This window comes from Pelophylax lessonae (assembly GCF_965119305.1).
Source record: "Pelophylax lessonae genome assembly, chromosome: 4".
In the NCBI taxonomy this organism is placed as follows: Eukaryota; Metazoa; Chordata; class Amphibia; order Anura; family Ranidae; genus Pelophylax; species Pelophylax lessonae.
In genome coordinates this window covers 14,275,734-14,302,408 of record NC_138771.1, presented here as the reverse complement: position 1 = coordinate 14,302,408, position 26,675 = coordinate 14,275,734, and the positions used below count along the sequence as shown (strand labels likewise).

Sequence of the window (26,675 nt, the reverse complement as noted above, 5' to 3'; positions counted from 1 at the left end):
TGACACTTAATTCATTATTATGCCCAGCAGATTGTTGCGCTGTGGTGCAGTTCATTGCAACATGCTGCGCAGGGTAAAAATGAATGAACTGAACGCAGAGAACCCAAAGGAAACTGCCAGGTCCTTGCATTGTGCTGCACTAGTGCATAGTGGTGTGAGTGCGCCTTTAGTGTACTCCTCCATAGCTTCAAGTGATGCTTTCATGTTTGGGCTTCTTATTGTTATTTGTTGGATTGTTTTTTTTTTTTTTTTTATCATTTTTGTTTATTTTATTGCTTTCCAATTTTATTTGCTTATTTCAGAATTTGGGAACGGTTTCCGACCTTTGAATCCCCCCCCCCCCCAATCCCCCCCATCTGGGATCAAAATCAAATCTCTGCCTTTTTCCACTCTTTTTGTTTCTCTCTCGCAGCTGACTTTTTTTTTTTTTTTTTGACACCTGAAGAGCATTGCGTATATTGTAGTTCTATACATTGTGGCCTCCCATGGCTTTGATTGGATGGTTGTCTCTAATAAAAGATGAATCCGGACACTTCTCAGCATCTACAAGGAAGCAGAGGGACCTGACGTGTCCTGGAGAAGGTAATGATCTCACACTCTGATTATTGGTATTACTTTGTATTCTGTAGATTGTCACATTTACCAATTGAAGTATTCCTGCAATATCTGCCATGCGGTAGTACCGGAACATTATATGCAGTGTGTTCTGGGTTAGTACATTGTATTTGCTGCACACAAAATATCAGGAGCTGAGGATATTTATTTGTATTTTTATTATAAATAATAGATATAAATAAAATATGAATATATATTTATTATTTAAATGTATTTAGATTTATTTGTATTTTTATTATATATTCATATTATATTTATATCTATTATTTATATTAATTATTTAAATATGTATTATATATGTATTTATTTATATATATTTATATAGCACAGGCAATATACTTCACATATTAATATACAGGATTTATGCACTGATCAGCCATAATTTTATGACCACCCACCTAAAATAGAGTAGGTGACCCTGTTTGCCACCAAAACAGCCCTGACCCATGGTGACATGGACTCCACTAGACCTCTGAAGGTATGCTCATACCTGCCAACTGTCCCGTTTTTCCCGGGACTATCCCGGCAAATAGGAGCCTGTCCCGGGTAATTTACATTGTCCCTGTTAATCAGGGACAATGTAAATAATAAAAAAAAAAAAACATTTTTTTTTTTTTTTATTATTTTGTGCCACACAGTGTCGCTCTCACCCCAGCTAGGTGTTGTAGTTCTGGCAGCAGGTTGTCTCTCTGTGCCCGCTCACTCTTCTCGTCTGTCGCAAATTTAACATGTCACCGGAGGCAGGGTGTCAGCATGGTGCACTTTCCAAAATCCGCCAGCAGGGGCAGGCAGAGCACCTTTCGACAAGCTGGAGGCCTCACACTCCATTAATTACTACTATTAATAATGTTTTTTTTATAGATATAATTTTTACACCTGTTAATTGATACATATATATAGTTTTCTAGCTCTAGATAAATGTGTGTACATATCCGTGTATGTGTGTGCATATATATATATATATTGCTCAAAAAAATGAAAACAGACCTCAATCCTCAATGGGAAAAATCTCATGCTGGATATCTATACTGGTATGGACTTGGTATGTGTTAGGATAATATAGACTGGGTAATGTGTTAGGATCTATACTGGTATGGACTATACTGGTATGGACTCTGTAATGTGTTAGGATGGTATGGACTGGGTAATGTGTTAGGATCTATACTGGTGTGAACTGGGTAATGTGTTAGGATCTATACTGGTATGGACTGGGTAATGTGTAGGATGATATGGACTGGGTAATGTGTTAGGATCTATACTGGTATGGACTGGGTAATGTGTTAGGATCTATTCTGGTATGGACTGGGTAATGTGTTAGGATCTATACTGGTATGGACTGGGTAATGTGTGAGGATGGTATGGACTGGGTAATGTGTTAGGATCTATACTGGTATGGACTGGGTAATGTGTTAGGATCTATACTGGTATGGACTGGGTAATGTGTTAGGAAGGAAAGGATGCCACATTGTTTTATGTAAATGAAAATTATCACCCTACGAGGGCTGAATTCAAAGTCAGGTGAATAAAGTGTGAGATGTGCTCAGGTGTGACCATACAAAAAATGGAATATGTAAATATAAATAAAGTATTAGGTGTAAATAAGTACAATAAAACCTAATTATACCAGATAGTATAATCGTACTTATTTACACCTTGCACTTTATTTATATTTCCATATTACATGTTTTGTATGGTCACACCTGAGCACATTTCACACTTTAGAATTGCAGGGAATTGTGATGAGAATTTTAAACTTTAGGCAGAAGTAGTGCAGCTGAATGGGAGAATTATTCCAACTCTGCTACTTTGGCCTCAAGTTTTCAATTCCCTTTTCAATTTCCTGTAATTCTCTCTTTATGAAGTAGACCCTATAATCTGATAAGTAGGCGAGATTAATTATGCGGAGTGGGCGGAGCTTCAGGGAAGTGGGTGTGGTAAGTAATTGACTGCGCTGCAAAGTGTCCCTGGAAATTTTTTTCAAATGTTGGCAACAATGTATGCTGTGTTACCTGCCAACAAGCCATCAGCAGCAGATCCTCTAAATCCCCGGTGCTCAACCTGCAGCCCGGGAGACGCATGGGGCCCTTGGGCTATTTGTTTCCTTCTAGCCCTGGTATAGCAGTGATTTCAAGCAGTTTCATATAACGTGTCTTCGGTGAATGTTTGTCTCATGAAGCATGTCCGCAGTCTCTAAACAGCTCCTGTATCATGTCTGCAATCTTTGACCATCTCTTGTATTATTTCTGCAGTCTCTGACTATCTCTTGTATCATGTCTGCAGTCTCTGACCGTCTCTTGTATCATGTCTGCAGTCTCTGACCACCTCTTGTATCATGTCTGCATTCTCTGACCATCTCTTGTTCCATGTCTGCATTCTCTGACCAGCTCTTGTTCCATGTCTGCAGTCTCTGACCATCTCTTGTATCATGTCTGCATTCTCTTACCATCTCTTGTATCATGTCTGCATTCTCTTACCATCTCTTGTATCATGTCTGCAGTCTCTGACTATCTCTTGTACCATGTCTGCATTCTCTGACCATCTCTTGTATCATGTCCGCATTCTCTGATCATCACTTGTATAATGTCCGCAGTCTCTGACCATCTCTTTTATCATCTCTGCAGTCTCTGACCAACTCTTGTATCATGTCCGCATTCTCTGGCCATCTCTTGTATCATTTCTGCGTTCTCTGACCATCTCTTGTATCATGTCTGCGTTCTCTGACCATCTCTTGTATCATTTCTGCAGTCCCTGACCATCTCTTGTATCATGTCCGCAGTCTCTGACCGTCTTTTAATTTCATTTTAGTTCAAAGCATGGGGACCCCATTTTTTTTCTTCTAATATAAAAGATTTTTGGTCAACTTTCAGGCTTCAGTATGGTACATTTTTAGGTGGGATGGTGATGTCACATTTTCCGCCTCATCCAATCATAGAGCACTTTGCATTTTTTGAGAAAATGCAAAGTGATCTCTCTATGCCGGGCAAGCATCCTCCCATGTTCACAATGTAGCAGGGGACCTGGAAGATAGTGGAGATCACTGTAGTAGCTCTGTAGTAGCAGTGTCTATACAAAGATTTCCTGCTTCTAGAGGAATCCCAGAGGTATTGTATATAAATAGAGCATTCAGAAGGGGACAGAAGTCCACCTCCATGTAGACCTTCTCCACTCCCTGCCCACTGCCATGGTGCCACAGCCATGCTATCTGAAGATTGGAAAGTAGGACTCTCATGTGCAAAAATGGGGGACTGAGGATATGAAGGATGGAGAGGGGGTGGGGGGTTAAAGTGAGGGCTCTGGTGTAAAAAAAAGGGTTGGACTGAGAACTCTGATGTGAAAGGAGAGGTGGGGGGGGGGGTCTCTGATCTTAAAGAAGATGGGAGCAAAGTGCGCTGATGTGAAGGGGGTGAGGGGAAACGGAAGACTCTGACGTTAAAGGGGAGAACGACTGAAGACTCTGATGTAAAATAGGGGGACTAAAGACTATAATCTAAAAGGTGGTCTGAGGACTCTGATGTGAAATGGGGGGAGTGAGGACTCTGATGTGAAATGAGGGGGGCCGAGGACTCTGATGTAAAATGGGGGACTGAGGACCCTGATATGAAAGAGGGAAACTGAGGACTAATGTCATAAGGGGTGCTGAAGACTCTGATGTGGAAGGGGGGGGGGCTGAGGAATCTGATGTGAAGATGTGAAACTGGGGAACTGAGGACTAAAGGAGGGGGACTGAGGACTCTGATTTGAAAGGGGGGAACTGAGGACTAATGTTAAATAGGGGGGCTGGGAACTCTGATGTAAAAGGGGGGCTGAGGACTTTGATGTGAAAGGAGGGGGGGGGTGAGGAATCTGATGTAAAAGGGGGGGGGCTGGAACTGAGGACTCTGATAAGAAAGAGGAGAACTGATATAAAAGGGGGGCTTCTAATGTGATGTATGTCTCTGATATGGACAGGTTGGACTGATGTAAAAAGAAGAAGGGATCAAAGACTCTAATGAAAAAAAAAAAAAAAAAATTGGGGGGGGGGGGTGGAGTGATGGATTTCTCTGATTTAAAAGGGAGGGGGGTTGAGGAGAAAGAAGGGGCTTCAAGTATGATGGGGTATTCTAATAAGAAGGGGTCCCCATCTTAGACTGGGCTGCCTCAACATTTTGCATACTTTCAGAAGGTTGAGAAACACTTTTTTCTAGGGACAGGGTCTCTTTAAGATAAAAAGGTGCTGGACAGTAACAATGAGAATGAGACGGTGACATCACTGAGGATAACAGCTGTCCCTGTAGGCGCACACATGACCCCCTTCATTGTCTCATCATCGCCCCCCCCTCTGTGGACTGTCACTGACAGCAGACGCTTCCCATAGAACAAAACAGGTGCTGATGACTTCTTCCCAGCAGGAACCTCCCGGCCTGAGAAAACATTAAAGATTAATAAGAATGTTCATCCATTGAAAGAATTACAGAGCGGATAATGGATTCTGTATTGATAAAGGTGTCCTGAATTTGTCATCTTAATTAAATATTGTCTCACTGCCTTCATAGCAGATACCTAATCCCACTTCCTTCTCCTGATCCCTACATACATTAGTGAAGCCAATGATTACAGACAGCCCTACTCATATCCTGTACAGGATCAGAGAGAACAAGCTGGGGCCTCCATTATATATATCTATATTGACGCTGAGGGATAAGCAATAATAATGTAACATATATACTAGACCACTAAACAAAAAGTGCAGCGCTAAAAAATGTAAAATAATAATAAGTGTCCAAATCAGTGCTATAACGAAATATAAATATAACGAGAACAATAGCCACATATCAAACTATAATGAGGCTTGTCCATCTGCTAATAGGGATGATCTTCGAGTTGAACAGTGGCTGTTTGCTTATTTGTCGAATGACGAATAAATGGGCTTCTTCGCGGGAGCTTCGAGTTTCCTGCGTTATCATGGACTCTGACCTCTGATTTAAATAAATCACCTGCTGGCTGGGGGATTTGAACCCCACAGCCATGTCATTGCAAGCCTGGTATTCTACCATCTACGCCACCATTAAGCCTGCTTAAACTGAACACACTAACTTTTATCTTATCCACTGTGTGTAGGGTGAGATAGGAGTTAGTTAGGCAGGGAAAGTGTGTTCAACCTAAGCCTACTTGATGGTGGCGTAGCTGGTAGAACACCAGTCTTGCTATAATTGCAGGGTTGTGGGTTCAAATTCCTTGGCCAGCAGGTGATATATAAGTGGAATTCTATAGTTACTAAATACATTGCTGGCAGGGAGAGGGATTTTTGCTTTTTACAGTTTGTTGAGATCAGATAGTGCAGTGTATACCACAAAGATATATATATATATATATATATATATATATATATGTATAGGCACTTCGGTTTATATCAGTTTATGTCAGTATTACTGAAAAACACAGCGTGGGGTCCCCCCCACAGTCCATAACAGGCCCCTCGGGTTTGGTATGGATTTTACGGGGAACAAAATTAAAAAACAAAAAACAAAACGGCTTGGGGTTCCCCCTAAAATCCATACCAGACCCTTATCTGAGCACACAGCCTGGCGAGCACCCCCCCCCCTCCTGAACCATACCAGGCCACATGCCCTAAACATGAGGGGTGGGTGCTTTGGGGCAGGGGGGCTCTGCCCCCCCACCCCAAAGCACCTTGCCCCCATGTTGATGGGGACAGGGGTCTCTTCCCGACAACTGTGGGCTGTGGTTCTGGGGGTCTCCGGGGGGAGGCTTATCAGAATCTGGAATCCCCCTTTAACAAAGGGGCCCCCAGATCCCTGCCCCCCCTCTATGTGAATGGATATCGGGTACATCGTACCCCTACCCATTCACAAAAAAAGTGTACAAAAAAAAATGAAGACAAAAGCCAGTTTTGGAAAAGTCCTTTATTAAAAAATAAAAAAATTGTGTCCCCCGACTGATCAGTCTCCCGTTCGCCCGAAAAATAGAAAAAAGAAGAAGAAGCTCCTGCTTCTCTGGGCGCTTCCCGCGCTCTGAACTGCTTTGATTTTGACAGCTGTTTTATAGGGACCTGACGTCACAAGCCCCACAATGCACTGCTCGGGTGCAGTGAATACATTACTGACATCAGTAACAGGTTGTTACCGCACCGTAAAAACCTGGGGTCCTTAACCCTCTCGCATCCACTATTATTCAGGATGAACAGGATAGCCGGCGGATCCACTCAGATCATGCCCAGAGTTCAAAACAGGCTGCATGGAACGTTCACAAAATTGGAGCCAAAAAAGGTGCTGTGTGGTCTAACATGGAGAAAATCCCATACTGTCCCAATGGTGGCCGTCTGTTCCGGATGGAGACAGAGAAGCTGTGCAACCTATTGGAATCAGATCCAATCTCTCCCGAAGTTTCTCCTTCAACTTCTTATCTGTCTCTGACTGCAGCACCATGTGAGATATACACTAGACCATTGTTTCTCAACCTTTTTTCAGTCAGGGCACCCATTAAAAATTATGGACAATCTCGAGGCACCCTCAAAAATCTTGGATAGACTTGTTCTGTTAGTTTTACATAATGCAACAACATCAATACACGTAGGACACCCAACATTAAAGGTGATTTGATCTTCCAAAGCAAATACACTTTTGCAAACTGGTACTGACTAGTATTCCAATGTTTCTCTTCTCCCTCAGTATTTCTCCATCACTTAGCTAATGAGACCCTAAAGCTGATGTAGAGGGGCAAGGGAAGGTCAAAGGTCAAACAAGGGTGAAATGCAGGCAACTAACATCCTCCTTATCAACTGATGATGTCATTGGTCATTAGGCAGTTGGCAGCTAGAAGGTTGAAATGGTGTACAATGAAAACCCGTGGCTTTGTGTAACTAAAAGGCAGGTTTTATCCACCCACTTGTTTACAATTGTGGGGCAATTTGTGGGCATTTTGCTAAGGCACCCCTGAAGAACCCTACGCACCCCAGGGTGCCTGGGCACCCTGGTTAAAAAAGGCTGTACTAGACCATATACAGTAAAACCTTGAGTTGCAAGCATAATTGGTTCCAGAAACATGCTTGTAAACCAAAGCACTCTTATATCAAAGCAAATTTCCCCATAAGAAATAATGGAAACTCAGCTGATTCGTTCAACAACCATTCATTCATAAGCCCTTTAGTTTATAGTCCATATAAAAAGATTATAGCAATGTGATAGTTTGTGTAACCATAAAATGTCCATTCACAACTAGAAGCAAAATCCAGCAGGAGCTACAGCAGGGGTGTCAAACTCAATTTCATCGCAGGCTGCATCAGCATTCTGGCTGCCCTCAAAGGGTCGGCTGTATCTTTAAGACTATATAAATGCATCCACTGCTTTTTTTCTCAGAGAATAGGTGCTCAACTCAACCACACCCCACCCCAGAGTTCAAGGGCTTGCTATGTACATACTGCAGAGTTCAGGGGTGCCCTATGTACAGAATGCAGAGTTCAGGGGTGTGCCGTGTACAGTTAACAGGGTAAGGAGCAAACTACATACAGAGTTCAGGGATTAGGGGTTCTGCCAAATTCAGGCTGAAAAAAAAAAAAAGCCCTGGGTGTATATACATACAGTATATATAGCACTACTCCCAAGGGAGCTGCTGAGTGTGGGTCCCCCTGGGTTTACACGCACATGAACTTTAATGGCATCCTTCCCAGTCTTAGTCCATAGGGTTCAATATTGAGTTGGCCCACCCTTTGCCGCTATAACAGTTTCAACTCTTCTGGGAAGGCTGTCCACAAGGTTTAGGAGTGTGTCTATGGGAATGTTTGACCATTCTTCCAGAAGCGCATTTGTGAGATCAGGCACTGATGTTGGACAAGAATAACTTGCTTTGTGCACTGGTCCAAATCACTGGTCTCTGAGCTGTGGTTGTCGGGGTCTCCAGGTGGGGGGCTTACCGGAATCTGGAAGCCCCCTTTACTAAGGGGGCCGCCAGACCCCCCCCCCCCCATGTGATTGGGTATCGTACCCGTACCCATTCACCAAAAAAGCGTAAAAAAGACAAAAGCACAGAACTCAGTTTTTGACAAGTCCTTTAATCCGATGTGCCAATACCCATTCACATACGGGGGGCGCCAGGATCCATACTTCGATAAGCCCCCCACCAGCAAACCCCTACAACCACAGCCAATGGTTGTCGGGAAGAGCCCCTTGTACCCATCAACATGAGGACAAGGTGCTTTGGGGGGCACCCCAAAGCACCCTCTCCATGTTGAGGGCAAGCGGCCTGGTATGGTTCAGTTTTCCTGGCCTGCCAGGCTGCATGCTCGGATAAGGGTTTGGTATGGATTTTGGGGGGGGGCCCACGCCGTTTTTAATAATCTTTGGCGTGGAGTTCCCCTTAAAATTTGTACCAGATCCAAGGGGCCTGGTATGGATTTTTTTTGGGGGGGGGGGCACGCCAATTTTTTTTTAATTCTGTCATAGAATTCCCCTTAACCACTTAAATACAGGGCACTTTCACCCCTTCCTGCCTAGACCATTTTTCAGCTTTCAGCACTCATTGGCATCTATGAGAAAAATTGGTCAGCTTGGCATGCACAGCTCCCTGTCTTTAAAGCAGAGTTCCACCTGTTTTGGTGTTTTTTAAAAGTCATCTCACCCCTCACATTATTAAAAATATTTTATTACACAGTATCTTTTCATGTGACAACACTGAAGAAATGACACTTTGCTACAATGTAAAGTAGTGAGTGTACAGCTTGTATAACAGTGTAAATTTGCTGTCCTCTCAGAATTACTTAACACACAGCCCTTAATGTCTAAACCACTGGCAACAAAAGTGAGTACACCCCTAAGTGAAAATGTCCAAGTTGGGCCCAAAGTGTCAATATTTTGTGGGGCCACCATTATTTTCCAGCACTGCCTTAACCCTCTAGGGCATGGAGTTCACCAGAGCTTCACAAGTTGCCACTGGAGTCCTCTTCCACTCCTCCATGATGACATCACGGAGCTGGTGGATGTTAGAGACCTTGAGCTCTAACATTAATTAAACTATCTTAGTGCCTTATGTGCATTATATCAGCCTCAGAACCTGTGTAATAATATGTGTCCTGGTTTAAGCAGATGAGGTGGCAACCCTAGCAGGACATGATCCGAGAAGATGTCATAGGACATCCACCCGACTCGATGAGAGGCTTGTGCAGGTGTCATCTTCCCATAGGCCAGCCGGTACAGGTTTGATAATTTTCTAGCAAAAAAGAAAAAAAGATTTTTATCATGTTTGCAAAAAAATTGAAAAATTGCCCCAGACACAAAGTGGGTAATGAAAGTAAATGTAACATGGAATTTGCTTGTTTCGTTCAGTGTGAGAACCATGAGTACGGACGAAGATACCAAATGGCTGGAGTGGGTGACCAAACAGTTTGAGAACATTGCTGGAGAAGACAAGGAAATCGATTTACAAGAATTTAAGACCGCCCTTAATGTCAAGGAGGTAAGGAAGAATTTTGGAGTTAAAGTGACACTAAACTCTTTAAAAACAATCTCCACCTAACAGGGGAAGTTCTGCTTTAAGCACTCCTCTCCCACAAATATGCGACCTTTGGCATGTAATTTTTTTGGGGGGGGGCAGGTACCTAGTTTTGAAGCCGCAAGCTGTCACAGCCGAGGGCCCACAAGACCCAGGCCTAGGGCAGCACTTTGCAGGGGGCAGCAAAAAAGCTGCACCCCACATGGAAAAAAAAAAGCCTCCTCCTGTCTCCCACACGAAAAGGGTCCCCACCGGCTTGCACTACACTTTTAGTATAGTGCCAGTCCTATGGGACAAATCAGTCTGGCACCCTTATAAAGCAGTCACACTGCTACCTGCTGGTACTGATGGGCACTAGTAGGCTTCACTGATGCCCACTGATAAGGTGGCACTGATAAGTTGCACTGATGGGCACTGATAGGCTGCATTAATGGGCACTGATAGGCTGCACTGGTGGCCACTAATCAGGCTGTACTGGTGAGGCCGCACTGATGGGCAGTAATGCGGCTGCACTTATGGGCACTGATAAGGCGGCACTGATGAGGCTGGACTGATGGACACTGATAGACTGGTTGTGGTCTGTGGTTTACAGATGACAGGGCGGGTCAAAAAACAGGAAGGGGTGTGGCCTTTACAGGAAGAGGTGGGTCATATTTAAATTAGGGGCTGCACAAGTTTAGTCAGGCCTAGGGCAGCACAAAACCTAAATACACCACTGATGTTGGCGCCACAGAGATGAGAGGGAGAGGAGTGAGGCTTTGGGAGGCCGCATCGCTTGATCCTGGGACAGGTGAGTGTGTTTTTATTAAAAGTCAGAAGCTACACTGCAGGAGAGGAACGGTGTAGGAAGAGCTTTCCCTACAAGCCAGACAATGCTGGACTCCACTGACTACTTGTAAGTAGGTTTTTTTTTTTTTACTTTAACCCCTTTACACCGATGTAACACAAATACATGGCCTCACTGGACTGGGCCCCCTGGTCACCTAAACATACACAAAAAATATTTGTAACAAATAAGAGAGAGAGAGGCAGGGGCTGCGGGCATGGTATAGGAGATGCAGGGGCTGTGGGCATGTTATAGGAGATGCAGGGGCTGCGGGCATGGTATAGGAGATGCAGGGGCTGCGGGCATGGTGCAGGAGATGCAGAAGCTGTGGGCATGGTGCAGGAGATGCAGAGGCTGCGGGCATGGTGCAGGGGGTGCGGGCATGGTGCAGGAGATGCAGAGGCTGCGGGCATGGTGCAGGGGTGCGGGCATGGTGCAGGAGATGCAGGGGCTGCGGGCATGGTGCAGGAGATGCAGAGGCTGCGGGCATGGTGCAGGGGTGCGGGCATGGTGCAGGAGATGCAGGGGCTGCGGGCATGGTGCAGGAGATGCAGAGGCTGCGGGCATGATGCAGAGGCTGCGGGCATGGTGACTTTAGATCAACGGCACAACCATTGGCCCCTCCACACATGCCAGGGTGCTGGGTGTAATCCTAGATTCTGACCTCTCCTTCAGCCCCCACATCCAATCACTGGCTAAATCTTGCCGCCTTAACCTCCGCTACGTCTCCAGAATTCGCCCCTTCCTATTGACACCACAAAACAACTTATTCACTCCTTGGTTATTTCCCGCCTTGACTCCTGCAACTCTCTTCTCAATGGCCGACCTTTACACAGCTTATTCCCCCCCTTCAGTCTATCATGAATGCTGCTGCTAGACTAATACACCTTACTAACCGACAGGGGCTGACTGGCGACTTTCAGCCCAGGGGGCAAGTACAAACCAGAGGCCCATGGTGTAGCGACTCGGCCCCCCTCCCACTCTCTCCCTGGCCTCCTCCTGACCCCCATTCCAGGCTAAAGCTCCACTCCAGGTACTCTCTTCTCACCGGCCAAATCCAGTTTCCTGACCTGGCCAGCAGGGGGCAGTTGGGGGGAGCTGGGATAGCTCGGTCAGGGCTGGCCAGAGGAGGAGATTCTCCAGTGGGGCATGGAACTGGCCTCTGCACAGACACAGCTTACACCGTCTTAGCGGGGGGGGGGGGGGGGATGAGGAGGGCTGGGCTCTGTCCTTGTCTTTGTCCCGCACTCCACAGTAGGTCAGCGGTGGGGACTTTTTACTTCTCTTCACCAGGAATCCTTTAGGCATGTCTGTGGCAGAAGTGGTGCAGCCTGTTTATGGGGCATCAGTGTGGCCTGGGGGCATTTGCCCCCCTGCCCCCCGTGGCCCAGTCCTCCCCTGCTAACTGACCTGGGACTGCTGCCCCTCTTTGCCAATCTCTCCACTGACTTCCCCTACCCCACCGTATTTTTTTTTTTTTACAATTTGTTACTTTTTTACAGGACAGGGAAGCCTTCAGCACTGCAGGAGGGAGGGAGGGGGAGAACGGCACAGTAAAAAGGGGGCGGGGGGGATCAGGAGCAGGCAGAACATGGAGGGGGATCGGAGTCAGAGAAGCAATTACAGGAACGATGCCCTGTGTGTCTGTGTCTTCCCCTGCAGCAGCTGAAAGCTGGTAGGAAGGGGAGAAACTGGCTTTCAGCTATTGCAGAGAGCCGCACAGGGCTTCCTTCTGTAATTGCCCCTCTGCCCGACCGCACAGATTCCCACTGCTGTTGGACCCCCCTCCCCCGTGTGCCCGGGCCCCCTACAGGCGGACTGGTGGTCCCTCCCTATCAGCGGGCCTGCGTGCAAACGCACCAGCGCCACCCCACACTAACCTAATGCTGCACCAGCGTGCATGAGCAAACACGCTTAACAGGCGCACAGGTGCATCTGCACCACAAGCCACCACATAGGGGCCAACGAAGCCACAGCAGCAGGGGACAAGAAGAGACCACAAAGGCACTCATAATCACCACAGACAGGGAGGGCTTGCAATCCACCGCTCTATGGTCCAAGGGGAAAGGAGAAAAAGGGGAGAAATAATGGAGGCTGGCCAATAGCGGTGAATGCCCAGCCAATAAATGGATCCAGAGCCAAAATACCCAGTTAGGGAAAATTACAACAACAGCATCACCATATATGCATACAAAATATACCCCTACCCATAGGGGCTGATTTACTAAAACTTTAGAGCGCAAAATCTGGTGCAGCTCTGCACAGAAACCAATCAGCTTGCAGGTTTCTTTGCCAAAGCCTAATTTAACAAGCTGAAGTTAGAAGCTGATTGGCTGCCATGCAGAGCTGCACCAGATTTTGCACTCTCCAGTTTTAGTAAATCAACCCCAGAGTGTCATAAATATTATATGCTAGTGGGCCTCATATTCCACCACCTCAACTCCACCACCCTGGGTAGCTCTTGAACACCATGAGCCCCAAATGTATACCATATATGGGACCTTAAATAAAAAATCACTATACATGGATACCTCTATCCAAAATGAAAAAAAAAAAAGTTTTGCCTATAGTTTTACTTTAAGCTTGCAAATAAAATGTGCAAAGCTATACACTAATATTCCACAAGATGGCAGAGTGGTATGGTGTCCTGTGTGGGGGTATTGGTATATCTCATGCACTTACAGTATACTGTCGTTGATGGGAGAAATGAAACTGTAATCTCGTTTGGTAATGATTGGTTGGGAGACCGTTCAGGATGCTGCAGCTGATGCCGTATCTATCTGTTTCTTACTGCTGAGTCTGTATAAACTACTATAAAGTAAATAAAAAGATGTACCTATTGCAACTTCTGCAAGGCACGCAACTTTACTGAAATAGGGAAAGTAAGCAGAATTTTTTTTCTTGTTCATTAAAGTGGAACTGAACCCATTGATTTGGAAGGTAGGGTGGATTTCTGCGCTAAGAAAATATAATATATCTTATCTCAATAAATAAATGCAGAGAATCCCAGATAGTAGTACAAAAAATGTGTAGCACTAAACCCAAAGAAGATCAAATATAAAAAAAAATTAAATAACAGTGATGATGATTAAATTAATAGTGATCACCAATAAAAATATATAAAGTGGATGTGTACACAAAACGAAAACCACCGAAAAAAAGGAAAAAAGTTTGTTTTGCAACAAAATATAGTCCCTGCGATTTTAAGTCGCTAAATTGTGAAAGTCCCACTGGATTTCAGAAGGTAGATGTTTGATTGATTGATTTTTCCCATTGATTTACCAGTTTCGAAAATAAAAAAAGTTACATTCAAAGCGTGTGCTGTGAATGATAACAGTCACAGGGGGTCAATTCACTAAGAGGCAATTAAAATGCGGTAAAATAACTAATTCGTAAAATCAGTTCTAAAAGTTCAATTCACTAAGAATTTAGCGTTAAATAACAAATGCGGTATTTTTTGATTGATCGGTAACTACCGCAATTTCTCATGCGGTAATTTATCGCACGTGTCAGTTGTTAAGGGTTGTTTAAGGTCATTTCCTTATAATATTTTACTTTTTAGCATGTTTGGTATTTTTCTTTTGCAAAAAGATTTTTTTAATCTAACTTTTTTTTACAGTAATCTGTATTTAAAGGCAGAATTGCCTTCTCAAATCTCTCCTGATGTTTGGTAATCCAAGCTCCTTCCCTAAATCCATCATGAAATGTGTTTTTTTTTTTTTTTTGTAAATGTCTGGCTACTAGAGTTGTTGAAAGCGCACTTTTCTATGTTTTTGGCACAATTCTGTGCTGCTGCCTATGTTTATATTGTGGAAACTAAAAAAAAAACTGGACTATGTTTTTTTTATATATATTTTTAACATTTTTATTTATTTTTCGTGTTCCTATCCAAGTTTAACTTGTTGTAATGGTGTATATAACCAAAAGTACTACAGTGGCCACTTCAAGAGGTGACTTCTAGCTGGAGTAATTGTCATGGTTGACATATTACATTGTTGCACTTTTGTAAACGTTTACTTAAAAAATAAATTTATTTTTTTTTTTTTTTTAAGTTCGTGATGTTAAAGCGGAGTTCCGGGCACAAAATCTGTATTTTTTTTTGTGCCCCTCCGCTAGCTACACAGAACCTGAAAAGGAATTGGATAGTTATATTTTTTTTTTTGTACACTCACCTTGTAATCGAAGATCGTAAATACTCACTTCAGGGTACTTCCTCCCTCGGAGCCGCGGCTCACCCCGTCACTTCCTGCCTCGCGATGATTCCTGGGAGCTGAACGTCATCGCTCCCAGGAATCAATGCGACGGCACCGGCCCCGCTCGTCACTTCCGGGCGACGCCGCATTCCCCTGCTAAACAGCTTCTGGGCATGCCCAGAAGCTGTTTAGGAATGCGGCGCCGCACCGGAAGTGACGAGAGGGGCCGGTGCGGCGCATTCTGGGAGAAGAAGACGCGGAAGAAGACACAGAAGAGGACCGCGCCGGCTTCAGCTGCCCACAAGAGAGATGGAAACGCTGTGGAGGAAATTTTCAAAGTAAGTATTTCTTCTTGCAGGTAAGGCTAGCCATTGTGGAATGTGCTAGCCCTGACTGTCCCGGGGGTATGTTCATCAAAAAATGAGATCTGTGCCCGGAACTCCGCTTTAAATTTCAGCTGATGTTAGCATTTAATTTGCATTGCAGGTCATGTCTTTTTAATTTAATTTAAAAAAATAAAATACTTGTGTACATATGATGCCACGTTTTTACACTATTCCACTGCTGGTGGAATAATGTCAACTTTCTGTGGGTTCTTTGTGGGTGGAATTAGACCCTTCTCTGAGGGTAGTATTGCACCCCTTTCTATGGGTTGAATTAGGCTCTTGGTGGATGGAATTCCCCTTTCCGAGGGTTTGAATAGACCCCTCTTTCTGGTACCGCACTGGTTATCGCCACCAAAAGGGTGATTTTAAATATTGCACCTTTTTTTTAGTTCCTTTTTCGTTTGTGAATCGGACTTAAAGGGTAACTCCACTTTCGTGGGGAAAAAAAATCAGCAAATAAAGAAAAAACAATATAGCGCATACAATTGCGACACAAATCATATTGTAATTGAATGTTATTAAAAATGACCTTTCCTTTTCAATCTGCAGCTGTTGTAATTTTCTGTAAATGCAATATGGAGCTGTTCTGTACACAGAATGTATACTGACCACACCTCCAGAAACATCATTTCCTGCTTGTGTGATTGGCTCACTAATTTTCACAGAAGTCTGCACTAAGATACAATTCAGATTTCTGGCATCCCCTGCAACACAAATGTCAATTTTGGTGAGAGACTCCCAATAGGAACACGTCTAAAGGGATGCAGGCCCAGCAGATTTACTCATTGGGGCCCTGCAGCTGCCACAGCTGATAGATAATTATGAAAACACTCCCATTTGATCCACTCAGCACAGAGGCACAGAGGAACAAATAATGATTTCTTCAGAATATCATTAGGTAAAAAAGGTGGGTAGATGTTCTATCGAGTTGAGGTCAGGACTCTGTGCAGACCAGTCAAGTTCCACCAAATGATTTGGACCAGTGCACAAAGCAAGGTCCATAAAGACATGGATGAGTGAGTTTTGGGGTGGAGGAACTTGACTGGCCTGCACAGAGTCCTGACCGCAACCCGAATTGGGATGAATTAGAGCAGAGACTGCGAGCCAGGCCTTCTCGTCCAACATCAGTGCCTGACCTCACAAATGCGCTTCTGGAAGAATGGTCAAACATTCCCATAGACACTCCTAAACCTTGTGGACAGCCTTCCCAGAAGAGCTGATGCTGTTATAGATGCAAAGTGTGGGCCAACTCAATATTGAACCTTACGGACTAAGGCTGGCCATACACTATACAATTTTCTTATTCAATTTTCTTTAGATTTACCTTAAACTATGTAGTGCAAGGGCCTGCCTGATTGCATACAAATTGAAAGTATTAGGGCTTGACCTTATATTACATGGTTTTGGTAAATCTAAAGGAAAGTTGAACAAGAAAATTGTATAGTGTATGGCCAGCCTTAGACTGGGATGCCATTAAAGTTCATGTGTGTGTAAAGGCGGGCGTCCCAATACTTTTGGTAATATAGTGTGTATAAATATATATATCTGTATATATCTCTAATACTTCTGTCTTCTCTCAGTCCTTTTTTGCAGAGCGTTTCTTTGCTTTGTTTGATTCAGATGGTAGCGGCTCCATCACGCTGGATGAATTGATGAAGGCTCTCAATCTCCTGATCCATGGAAGTGAAGCAGACAAACTTGGCTTTCTTTTCCAAGTGTACGATGTGGACGGTAATAACACAAAACCCCACATAGTGCATTGTGAAAATGTGAACCTACCATGTAAGGTTTATTTAAAGTGTTACAAAACCCAGGAGCCTGCATTCACTATATCTGGTCTCCCCAGGAGCCTACATTTACTATATCTGGTCTCCCCAGGAGCCTGCATTTACTATATCTGGTCTCCCCAGGAGCCTGCATTTACTATATCTGGTCTCCCCAGGAGCCAGCAGTCACTATATCTGGTCTCCCCAGGAGCCTGCAGTCACTATATCTGGTCTCCCCAGGAGCCTGCAGTCACTATATCTGGTCTCCCCAGGAGCCTGCATTCACTATATCTGGTCTCCCCAGGACTCTGCAGTCACTATATCTGCTCTCCCCAGGACTCTGCAGTCACTATATCTGGTCTCCCCAGGAGCCTGCAGTCACTATATCTGGTCTCCCCAGGAGCCTACATCCACTATATCTGGTCTCCCCAGGACTCTGTAGTCACTATATCTGATCTCCCCAGGACTCTGCATTCACTATATCTGGTCTCCCCAGGAGCCTGCAGTCACTATATCTGGTCTCCCCGGGAGCCTGCAGTCACTATATCTGATCTCCCCAGGAGCCTGCATTTACTATATCTGGTCTCCCCAGGAGCCTACATTTACTATATCTGGTCTCCCCAGGAGCCTGCATTTACTATATCTGGTCTCCCCAGGAGCCTGCATTTACTATATCTGGTCTCCCCAGGAGCCTGCATTTACTATATCTGGTCTCCCCAGGAGCCAGCAGTCACTATATCTGGTCTCCCCAGGAGCCTGCAGTCACTATATCTGGTCTCCCCAGGAGCCTGCATTCACTATATCTGGTCTCCCCAGGACTCTGTAGTCACTATATCTGATCTCCCCAGGACTCTGCATTCACTATATCTGGTCTCCCCAGGAGCCTGCAGTCACTATATCTGGTCTCCCCAGGAGCCTGCATTCACTATATCTGGTCTCCCCAGGACTCTGTAGTCACTATATCTGATCTCCCCAGGACTCTGCATTCACTATATCTGGTCTCCCCAGGAGCCTGCAGTCACTATATCTGGTCTCCCCGGGAGCCTGCAGTCACTATATCTGTTCTCCCCAGGAACCCGCAATCACTATATCTGGTCTCCCACAGTACACTGAATATGGAAATGAAATTATTTTAGTAAATCTAAACTGCTAAATCCCTTTTCTTGTCAGCAGTATATTGCAGCCTTGTGGCCTGTGTCAGTATCAGTGTCTGGTTAAACTTTGGAGGAGTTTTCATTCTCCTCTGACAGTCCTATGAGGCTTCAGGACCCCTGACTTTCTGTCTGGACAGTGCTGATTGGCCCTGTGCTGATCACATGCACCCCCCCCCCCCCAGCAGATGGATTGGGGAGAGTAAAAGAATGGGAGGATCAGAGAAGACAGGATCAAACCGCTCTTTTACTACACAATGCAGAGGATTAACCCCTTAGGTTCCACAGTGGGTTCACCGCATATACAGACTGACTTTACTGTTGTGGGTTTAGTAACACTCCGGGCAGAAGCTGCATTCTGTGGATTTGGATAAAATACCTTATGTGTGCAGCAGCCCCCCCCCCCACAGCCCCTAATACTTACCTGAGCCCATCTCTATCCAGCAATGTTGCAGGAGAGACTCAGCTGCCCGGGACTCTTACTCCTCAATGGTCAGCAGCGGAGTGCCATTGACTCCCGCTGCTGTCAATTAAAATCAATGAGCCAATGAGGAGAGAGAGGGGGCGGCCTAGCCGCAACTCTGCGTTTGAATAGACACAGGTAGCTGTGGCTCGGCTTGGGTGCCCCCATAGCAAGCTGCTTGCTGTGGGGGCACTTAACAGGAGGGAGGGGCCAGGAGAGCCGAAGAAGGACCTGAGAAGAAGAGGATCGGGGCTGCTCTGTGCAAAACCATTACACAGAGCAGGTATGTATAACATGTTTGTTATTTTTATGCAAAAAAAAAAAAAAATGGACGTTAGTAACATTTTACCTGAGTCAACACATACATTTGCCTACACTCACACTAGTAGCACACTAGAGGGCGCTACAATAGTATGGCCATCAAACTTGATATTTCAAGTGGAAGTTTAGCCAAAAACTTTCTAAGTCATTTAGGTTTTGGCTGAACTTCTACTTTGAGCTAAGACTGGCCATACACTGCAAGCTGAACATACTAAAACAAATATAACAGGTTCCTCCATCCTCCCTATACACGGCGGATAGGCCCCCTGCTGGGCTTTTGTATTGCTGCCAATGACAGCTTTTAGAATACCCAGACAGTGGTTGCTTCTAATTCACATGGCTTCTTCAGTGGGAGGCTGACAGGACCACCCACAAAGAAAATCTCGGTGGGGATTGGGTTGACAGTCGCACCGTGTATGGCCAGTTTTACACATTTAATTAACCAACAGCACTCATTTACTCTTCCCAATTTACTAGGTAAGAGCAGTTAGTGAATGATAAGTTTTGCTGCGTTACTTCCAGTTGCAAATTAGGCTGATAGATACCCATAAAGATGACAGATTTCAGGTGGGTATTGAGGGTCCAGGACTTATGAGCAGTTCTCTGCTTTCCTCCCACCTACACTTACCAGCATTACACTCTACCATGACAGATTACAACACTGTTAGTCTACAGTATCATAATAGACTCTAATCCAGCTGATCTCAGCCAGAGCTCCATGGAACCCTAGGGTTCCTCCAGAGGTGGTTAAGGGGTCCTTAAGCTATGGCTGACTGACCACGTGTTTCACCATGGAAACTGGATCTGGGCATCTGAGGTGTGTGCACGGGCAGTGCTGGGTGTACAAAGAGCAAATGATTCCTGTGCTTGAGGGGTGGCCTTGTGGCTGGTATCTTGAAAATGCGATTCAGGTCAAATTGTAGTAAATTCAGGCTGTGCTACCACTCTCAACGGGTCGTGGTAACCCAAAGCAGATACTGGAAAAGAGAAATGGACAGAGGGCGCACCAGCCTAGCGCATTATCTTTAAAACAATGTATTGTAATAGACATGTATACACATTATACTCACAAAACAATTATGAAACATAGGCAATAAGGGAACACCAGGGGTCTCCACTGGGCATCCTCAGCTGCCGCAGGCCGTGAAAGGATTTAGACCTCCAAAAAACGTTTTACGCGTTTCGAGGTGTTCCCCCTTCATCAGAGCTCTGATGAAGGGGGAACACCCCGAAACGCGTAAGGGGTGATGAAGGGGGAACACCCCGAAACGCCTAAGCGGTTTTTTGGAGGTCTACATCCTTTCACGGCCTGCGGCAGCTGAGGATGCCCAGTGGAGACCCCTGGTGGTCCCTCATTGCTTATTGCCCGTGTTTCATAATCGTTTTGTGAGTATAATGTGTATGCATGTCTGTTACAATAAATTGTTTTAAAGATAATGCGCTAGGTTGGTGCGCCCTCTGTCCATTTCTCTTTTGCAGTGCTGGGTGTGCCTGGGCACAACATTATCGCCCTGTGCGAAACAAAAGGTTCAGAAAGACTGATCTACTTAGTACACTTTTCATTATTACTTCCAGTTAAATTATTCACCATTTATTTATCAATGTATCAATGTAGGCAGTGGTTCCATTGAGCCGGATGAGCTCCACACTGTGCTGAAGTCTTGCCTGCTGGAGAGCGCCATCTCCCTGCCAGAGGAAAAGTTAGATGCTTTGACCCTCGTACTTTTCCAGTCGGCTGATAAGGATAACAGCGGTTCCATCACATTCCAGGAACTAAAGGAAGAACTGGAGCGTTTCCCAGAAGTCATGGAGAACCTGACAATTAGGTAACTCTTACAACATTTTAAGCTAAAGCTGGCTGTTGTTCCAATTTTGTTCCAACTCGTCACTATTCAGTCCAGTGGGGGCCCGTCCATTGGGGGCGCAGGGGCGCCGCCCCCCCCCTATCCATGCGTCCAACCCCCTAATCTATATGCAGAGTGCAGGACGCATGGATTCCGATGGGGTTTTTTTTTTTCAAGCACATGATTAGAGCCAGAGGCTCTAATAGGCTTCAAAAAAGGGTGGGCTCGGGGCGCAGAGCACTGAGCCCACCCAGTTGTGTGACAATAGCGAATGAATATTCGCTATTATCACACTGATTCTCCTCCCAGTCAATCAGGAAGCTGGTCCTGAGACCCGTTTCCCGATTGGCCGAAAGGAGAGGCCATGGTATTGGCCAAGGAGGAGGAGGAGGGAGGAGATGCAGGGGAAGCTGCCACCGGGGGAAGCCTCCGTCGCCGCTGCCCGCCCTTCACGTCAGTCCAGGATGAGTGAGCCAGCAACGGGGGGGGGTATAGTGTGCGAGCTGGTGTGGTCTGGGGGGGGGGGGGGGGGTATGGTGTGGTCCGTCTGCTGCCCTCCCCAGCCCATGGAGCACCAGCCGCCACTGGTTCAGTCAACTAATTTTATTCGAAAGCCCTTTAAATTTCATCCAGACCTGCTACTTAAAGGGATTCCTAGATGTATTAAAGATGATTTCCAGGCAGGGGCGTAACTACAGGGGTTGCAGGGGTTGCAATCGCTACCGGGCCCCATGCTCCAGGGGGCCCGGTAGCAAACCAGTGGGTGAACTTCCAGGATCGCAAAGGTCACACTTGCGACCGGACCCTGGCATTGCACCACTGTGGGGAAGCCCCAAGATTGCAGGAAGTGGGCCCACAAGATTGCAGGAAGGGGGCCCACTGCAGAACTTGTGAAAGAATCCTGCTGCGGGACCGTAATAAAAGGCCATGCAACGAGTGTAAAGAGCCCCAGGATTAGTGGGAAGAGCCCTGGGCTTGAAGGTAAGGGCCCCGGCCAGGGGTCTGGGGGGCCCTTCATGGTTTCTTGCATCAGGGCCCTGAAGGTTCTAGTTACGCCTCTGTTTCCAGGTATGGGAATTTTTACATAGTTGCATTGGTTCAGCTTGGATCAATATAGCTATATGCAGTACATACCATACCTGTAGGATCCCTTTAGAAAAGTGGTCTCCAAACTGCAGCCCGGGAGCCGGATCAGCTCCGCACTGAACTGAAGTCATGCCTGCTGGAGAGCTCCATCTCCCTGCCAGAGGAAAACTTAGATGCTTTGACCCTGATACTTCTCCAGTTGGCTGATAAGGATAACAGCGGTTCCATCACATTCCAGGAACTAAACGAAGAACTGGAACATTTCCCAGAAGTCATGGAGAACCTGACAATCAGGTAACTCTTACAACATTTTAAGCTAAAGCTGGCTGTTGTTCCAATTTTGTTCCAACTTGTCACCATTCAGTCAGCTAATTTTATTCGTAAGCCCTTCAAATTTCATCCAGACCTGCTACTTAAAGGGATTCCTAGATGTATTAAAGATGATTTCCAGGTATGGGTATTTTTACATATGTAGCAGGATTTCCAGCCTTTGTGCTGGATGTGGGTCTGCCAGGGTTACCGCTGGTAACAACAGCACATTTAAGCCTGTTCTCCGAGAAGTGTGAGCACTAAGACAAGAAACAGTCCAGCATCTTTGGTTTTTGTATTTATTTTAGGAACTTGGATGGGAGAAGGGATTGAGTGGGATACTCCTCTGGCTTGACTATACACACTGTAATAGGACAACTGAAATAAATGCCTCTCGACGCTGACTTGACGCCGGCTGAGTGCCGGTCAACGCCGGTTGGCACTTGTTAACGCTGACTTGCTGTCTTAACACTGAACTGACTTTGACACTCCCCGGTGACACAAAGTCCTTTGCACAGCTCCCTTTAGCCCTCCTAGCTGAGTTAGCTACTTGTAACACTGCTGTAACTCTTAACACTTCAGGGCCCACACCGGCACCCTCTCTCACTGAATTCTCTTCAGGGCTTAGACTCAGGCACCCCCTTTCTAAGCTTCTTCCTGGTTAGCTGGCTCCTGGATCCCTCTGACCTCCTGGAGCGGTCTCCTATCCTAGGCAGACCCCGGGGCAGTTCACAGTACTCACGACTCTGCTTTCCTGGAAACTCCAACCCCAACAGCTCCACTTGGTCCTCGGCACTCTGGATCCCTCTCTGCAGCTCAGCTCAACCTTACGTCCTCTAGGCCGATCGCCAAGGACACCTTTCCTCATGCTGACAGAAGGAGAGATAGATGTCACCCTCCTCCTGGGACTCTGCTTCCCGCCAAAGACATCCTGTCATGTGCTCCCCGCAGATTTATACCCCCTCCCAGGATGCATTGCGGCAGACTCTGCCCTCTGGGATGGATACAAGCCCTGGTGTGCTATTGGTCAGGTTTACTCCACTGTCCAATGAGAGCCCTCATTGGATACAGTGGGGAGACTCCCCAACTCAACAGTCACACCTGAGAACACATGAAAGCCTAGCTGAACAATTGGACCCTGCTGATAAGCAAACAAGGTCTCCCTAATAGATTACCTAGCACCTACCTAGGAGGGTGCTACACATAGTTACATTGGTTCAGCCTGGATCAATGTAGCTATACGCAGTACATACCTTACCTGTAGGATCCCTTTAGAAAAGTGGTCTCCAAACTGCAGCCCGGGAGTCGGATGAGCTCCGCACTGTACTGAAGTCTTGCCTGCTGGAGAGCGCCATCTCCCTGCCAGAGGAAAACTTAGATGCTTTGACTCTGGTAATTTTCCAGTTGGCTGATGACAACAGTGGTTCCATCACATTCCAGGAACTAAAGGAAGAACTGGAGCATTTCCCAGAAGTCATGGAGAACCTGACAATCCGGTAACGCTTACAACCTTCTAAGCTAAGGCTGGCTGTGGAATTTTGTTCCAACGCTATTCAGTCAACTAATTTTATTCGAAAGGCATTTAAATTTCATCCAGACCTGATACTTGAAGGGATTCCTAGATGTATTAAAGATGATTTCCAAGTGTATTTTTACATAGTTACATTGGTTCAGCTTGGATCAATGTAGCTATATACAGTACATAGCATACCTTTGGGATCCCTCTTGAAAATGGGTCTCCAAACTGCAGCCTGGGAGCCGGATGAGCTTCACACTGAACTAAAGTCATGCCTGCTGGAGAGCGCAATGCCCTGCCAGAGGAAAACTTAGATGCTTTGACTCTGGTAATTTTCCAGTTGGCTGATGACAACAATGGTTCCATCACATTCCAGGAACTAAAAGAAGAACTTGAGCATTTCCAAGAAGTCATGGAGAACCTGACAATCCGGTAACTCTTACAACCTTCTAAGCTAAAGCTGGCTGTAGAATTTTGTTCCAACTTGTTCCAACACTATTCAGTCAACTAATTTTATTCGAAAGGCATTTAAATTTCATCCAGATCTGCTACTTGAAGGGATTCCTAGATATATTAAAGATGAATTCCAGGTGTATTTTTACATAGTTACATTGGTTCAGCTTGGATCAATGTAGCTATGTACAGTACATAGCATACCTGTGGGAACCCACTAGAAAAGTGGTTTCCAAACTGCAGCCTTGGAGCCGGATGAGCTCCGCACTCTACTGAAGGAGGAAAAGTTAGATGCTTTGACTCTGGTACTTTCCAGTTGGCTGATAAGGACAACAGCGGTTCCATTACATTCTTGGACACAGGATCTTAAGGCAGAACTGGAGCATTTCCGAAAAGTTATTGAGAACATGACAATCGGGTAACTATTCCAACCTTTAAAAGCTGGCCGAAGAATTTGGGGGGAAAGGAAGGAAGAGCAGACAGCGGTGACTAGCAGTCACCAGCTCTCTGTTCACAGAGCTCTGAGAACCAAGCAGTCGGTGGCGTTTGATCGCTCGGGTCTCAGTCTTAGAGCCAACGTGAGACAGATGCAGTGTGGGACAGATGCAGCGTGGGACAGATGCAGCGTGGGACAGTCAGCGTGAGACAGATGCAGCATGGGACAGATGCAGCGTGGGGCAGATGCAGCATGGGACAGATGCAGCTTGGGACAGATGCAGCGTGGGACAGATGCAGCGTGGGGCAGATGCAGCGTGGGACAGATTATTTTTGGAAAATAAAGCTATCAATTTGTGTAATTTGAACAGTGGACAGTGCAGTCCCCAGTCATTCTTTTATCTTGTAGAAGGAATGGGGGAGGAGAAGGGAGAGGGGGAATGCCCTACCATCCTAGGCTATGGGAATGTGTGTTTCTATGGATGCACACAGTGTAGAGAGACACAACTCTAGTCCCTGCATGCAAGGTTGGCTCCATAGGATGCTGCAGGAGAAAGGAGACGGCCTGAGTGTGACATGCTTCTATTACAGCCATGGTCGGAGGAGTACCATCTTACTGCCTAGGATACAGAGACACTGTGATTGGCTGCAGTGCAGCTTGGGAAAGGATAGAGCCCACCCAGGGAGCTCTAAAAGACTACTTGGAGCTGCTTGGAATTGTGGGGGATATAGTCCCCAGGTAAGAAGCCTCTATTAAGTGGAGAACTGTATGGGACTACAAGTCCCAGGAGGACAGTATATTGCAGAGAGAAGACAAAGGAAGGAGAAGCCAGGACTTGGGGCAGTCTCATGTAGGGAGTAGGAGGTGATAGTAAAAGCGCTGCTCCTGAGTCCGACACAATGCTTGCCTCAAGAGTTTGCCATGATGTCAAAATGGGGCTGTGCTGCTATATTAGTACAGAGGTCATGTTGATGTAGAGATGCAGCAAGGGTTGTATAATAAGAGACAAATGGCAACATGCAGCCTCTGGGCCCAGCGTATAGGGCACATGTGTCTCAGCAGTCAGCGGTTAAAGACAGAATTCCTCCACCAGATCCTGTGCTTCTCCATGCAGCCACAGAGAGGCTCATCTCTGCCAACCCTTCTGTGACGGAATCCGGACACCGCGACTGGGTATCTCCACCAGTAACCTGCTTCCTAAGCTCTGGAACACGGGATCCGTGATTCTGGCTATAGTTACCCAAAGAACTCGACAGTACAAGCTTTGGAGTCATCCAGAATCAAACTGTTTATTCAAACACAAAGCACAAGGAGATGAACACTTCTGGGACAACCCCTCCCCCTTAGTCAATCCACACAACATACACATCCCATAATAACAATATAACAATGGAATGCAGGTATTTAACAAAAACAAACCCCCCACCCCACTAGCAAGAGTCTGATTAGTGCAGAGCAGACCTGACTGGGGTTCTTGGTCACTCTGTGCCCCTAATAGACACAGGGTGACTTACACATAGGAAGGACTGGGGAAACTGGACGAGGAGTCTCCCAACCTCCCTAAAGCAATCTGGGTTCCACAAGCCCCCCAACCAAAATGACTCGCATCACACCTTCCCTGTCGGCAGTAGAGAGGAGGACAGAACTCCTCTTACAGATCCTGTGCCTCTCTGTGCAGCCAAGCACCCCCTCGTCTCCACCTCCCCTGGTCTCAGCATTCTGCAGACCAGGGGCTGACTGGCAACATTCGGCCCAGGGGTCAAGTACAAACCAGAGGCCCATGGTGCAGCGACTCGGCTCCCCTCCCACTCTTTCACTTCCTGGCCTCCT

At 46.0% G+C, this 26,675-nt stretch overlaps 1 protein-coding gene across 1 annotated transcript in view; it reads left to right on the top strand.

The window, feature by feature from the left end:
• The first annotated feature begins 489 nt into the window (after window positions 1-489).
• Window positions 490-26,675, top strand: part of LOC309552209 (NADPH oxidase 5-like) — a 79,089-nt gene continuing 52,903 nt past the window's right edge. Inside the window, exons 1-4 of the mRNA XM_082253045.1 lie at window positions 490-582; window positions 9,930-10,059; window positions 17,081-17,231; window positions 20,817-21,027. Of these exons, the coding sequence (XP_082109171.1) occupies window positions 9,940-10,059; window positions 17,081-17,231; window positions 20,817-21,027 (482 nt within the window). The 5' untranslated portion in view covers window positions 490-582; window positions 9,930-9,939. The remainder of the gene's footprint in view (window positions 583-9,929; window positions 10,060-17,080; window positions 17,232-20,816; window positions 21,028-26,675) is intronic.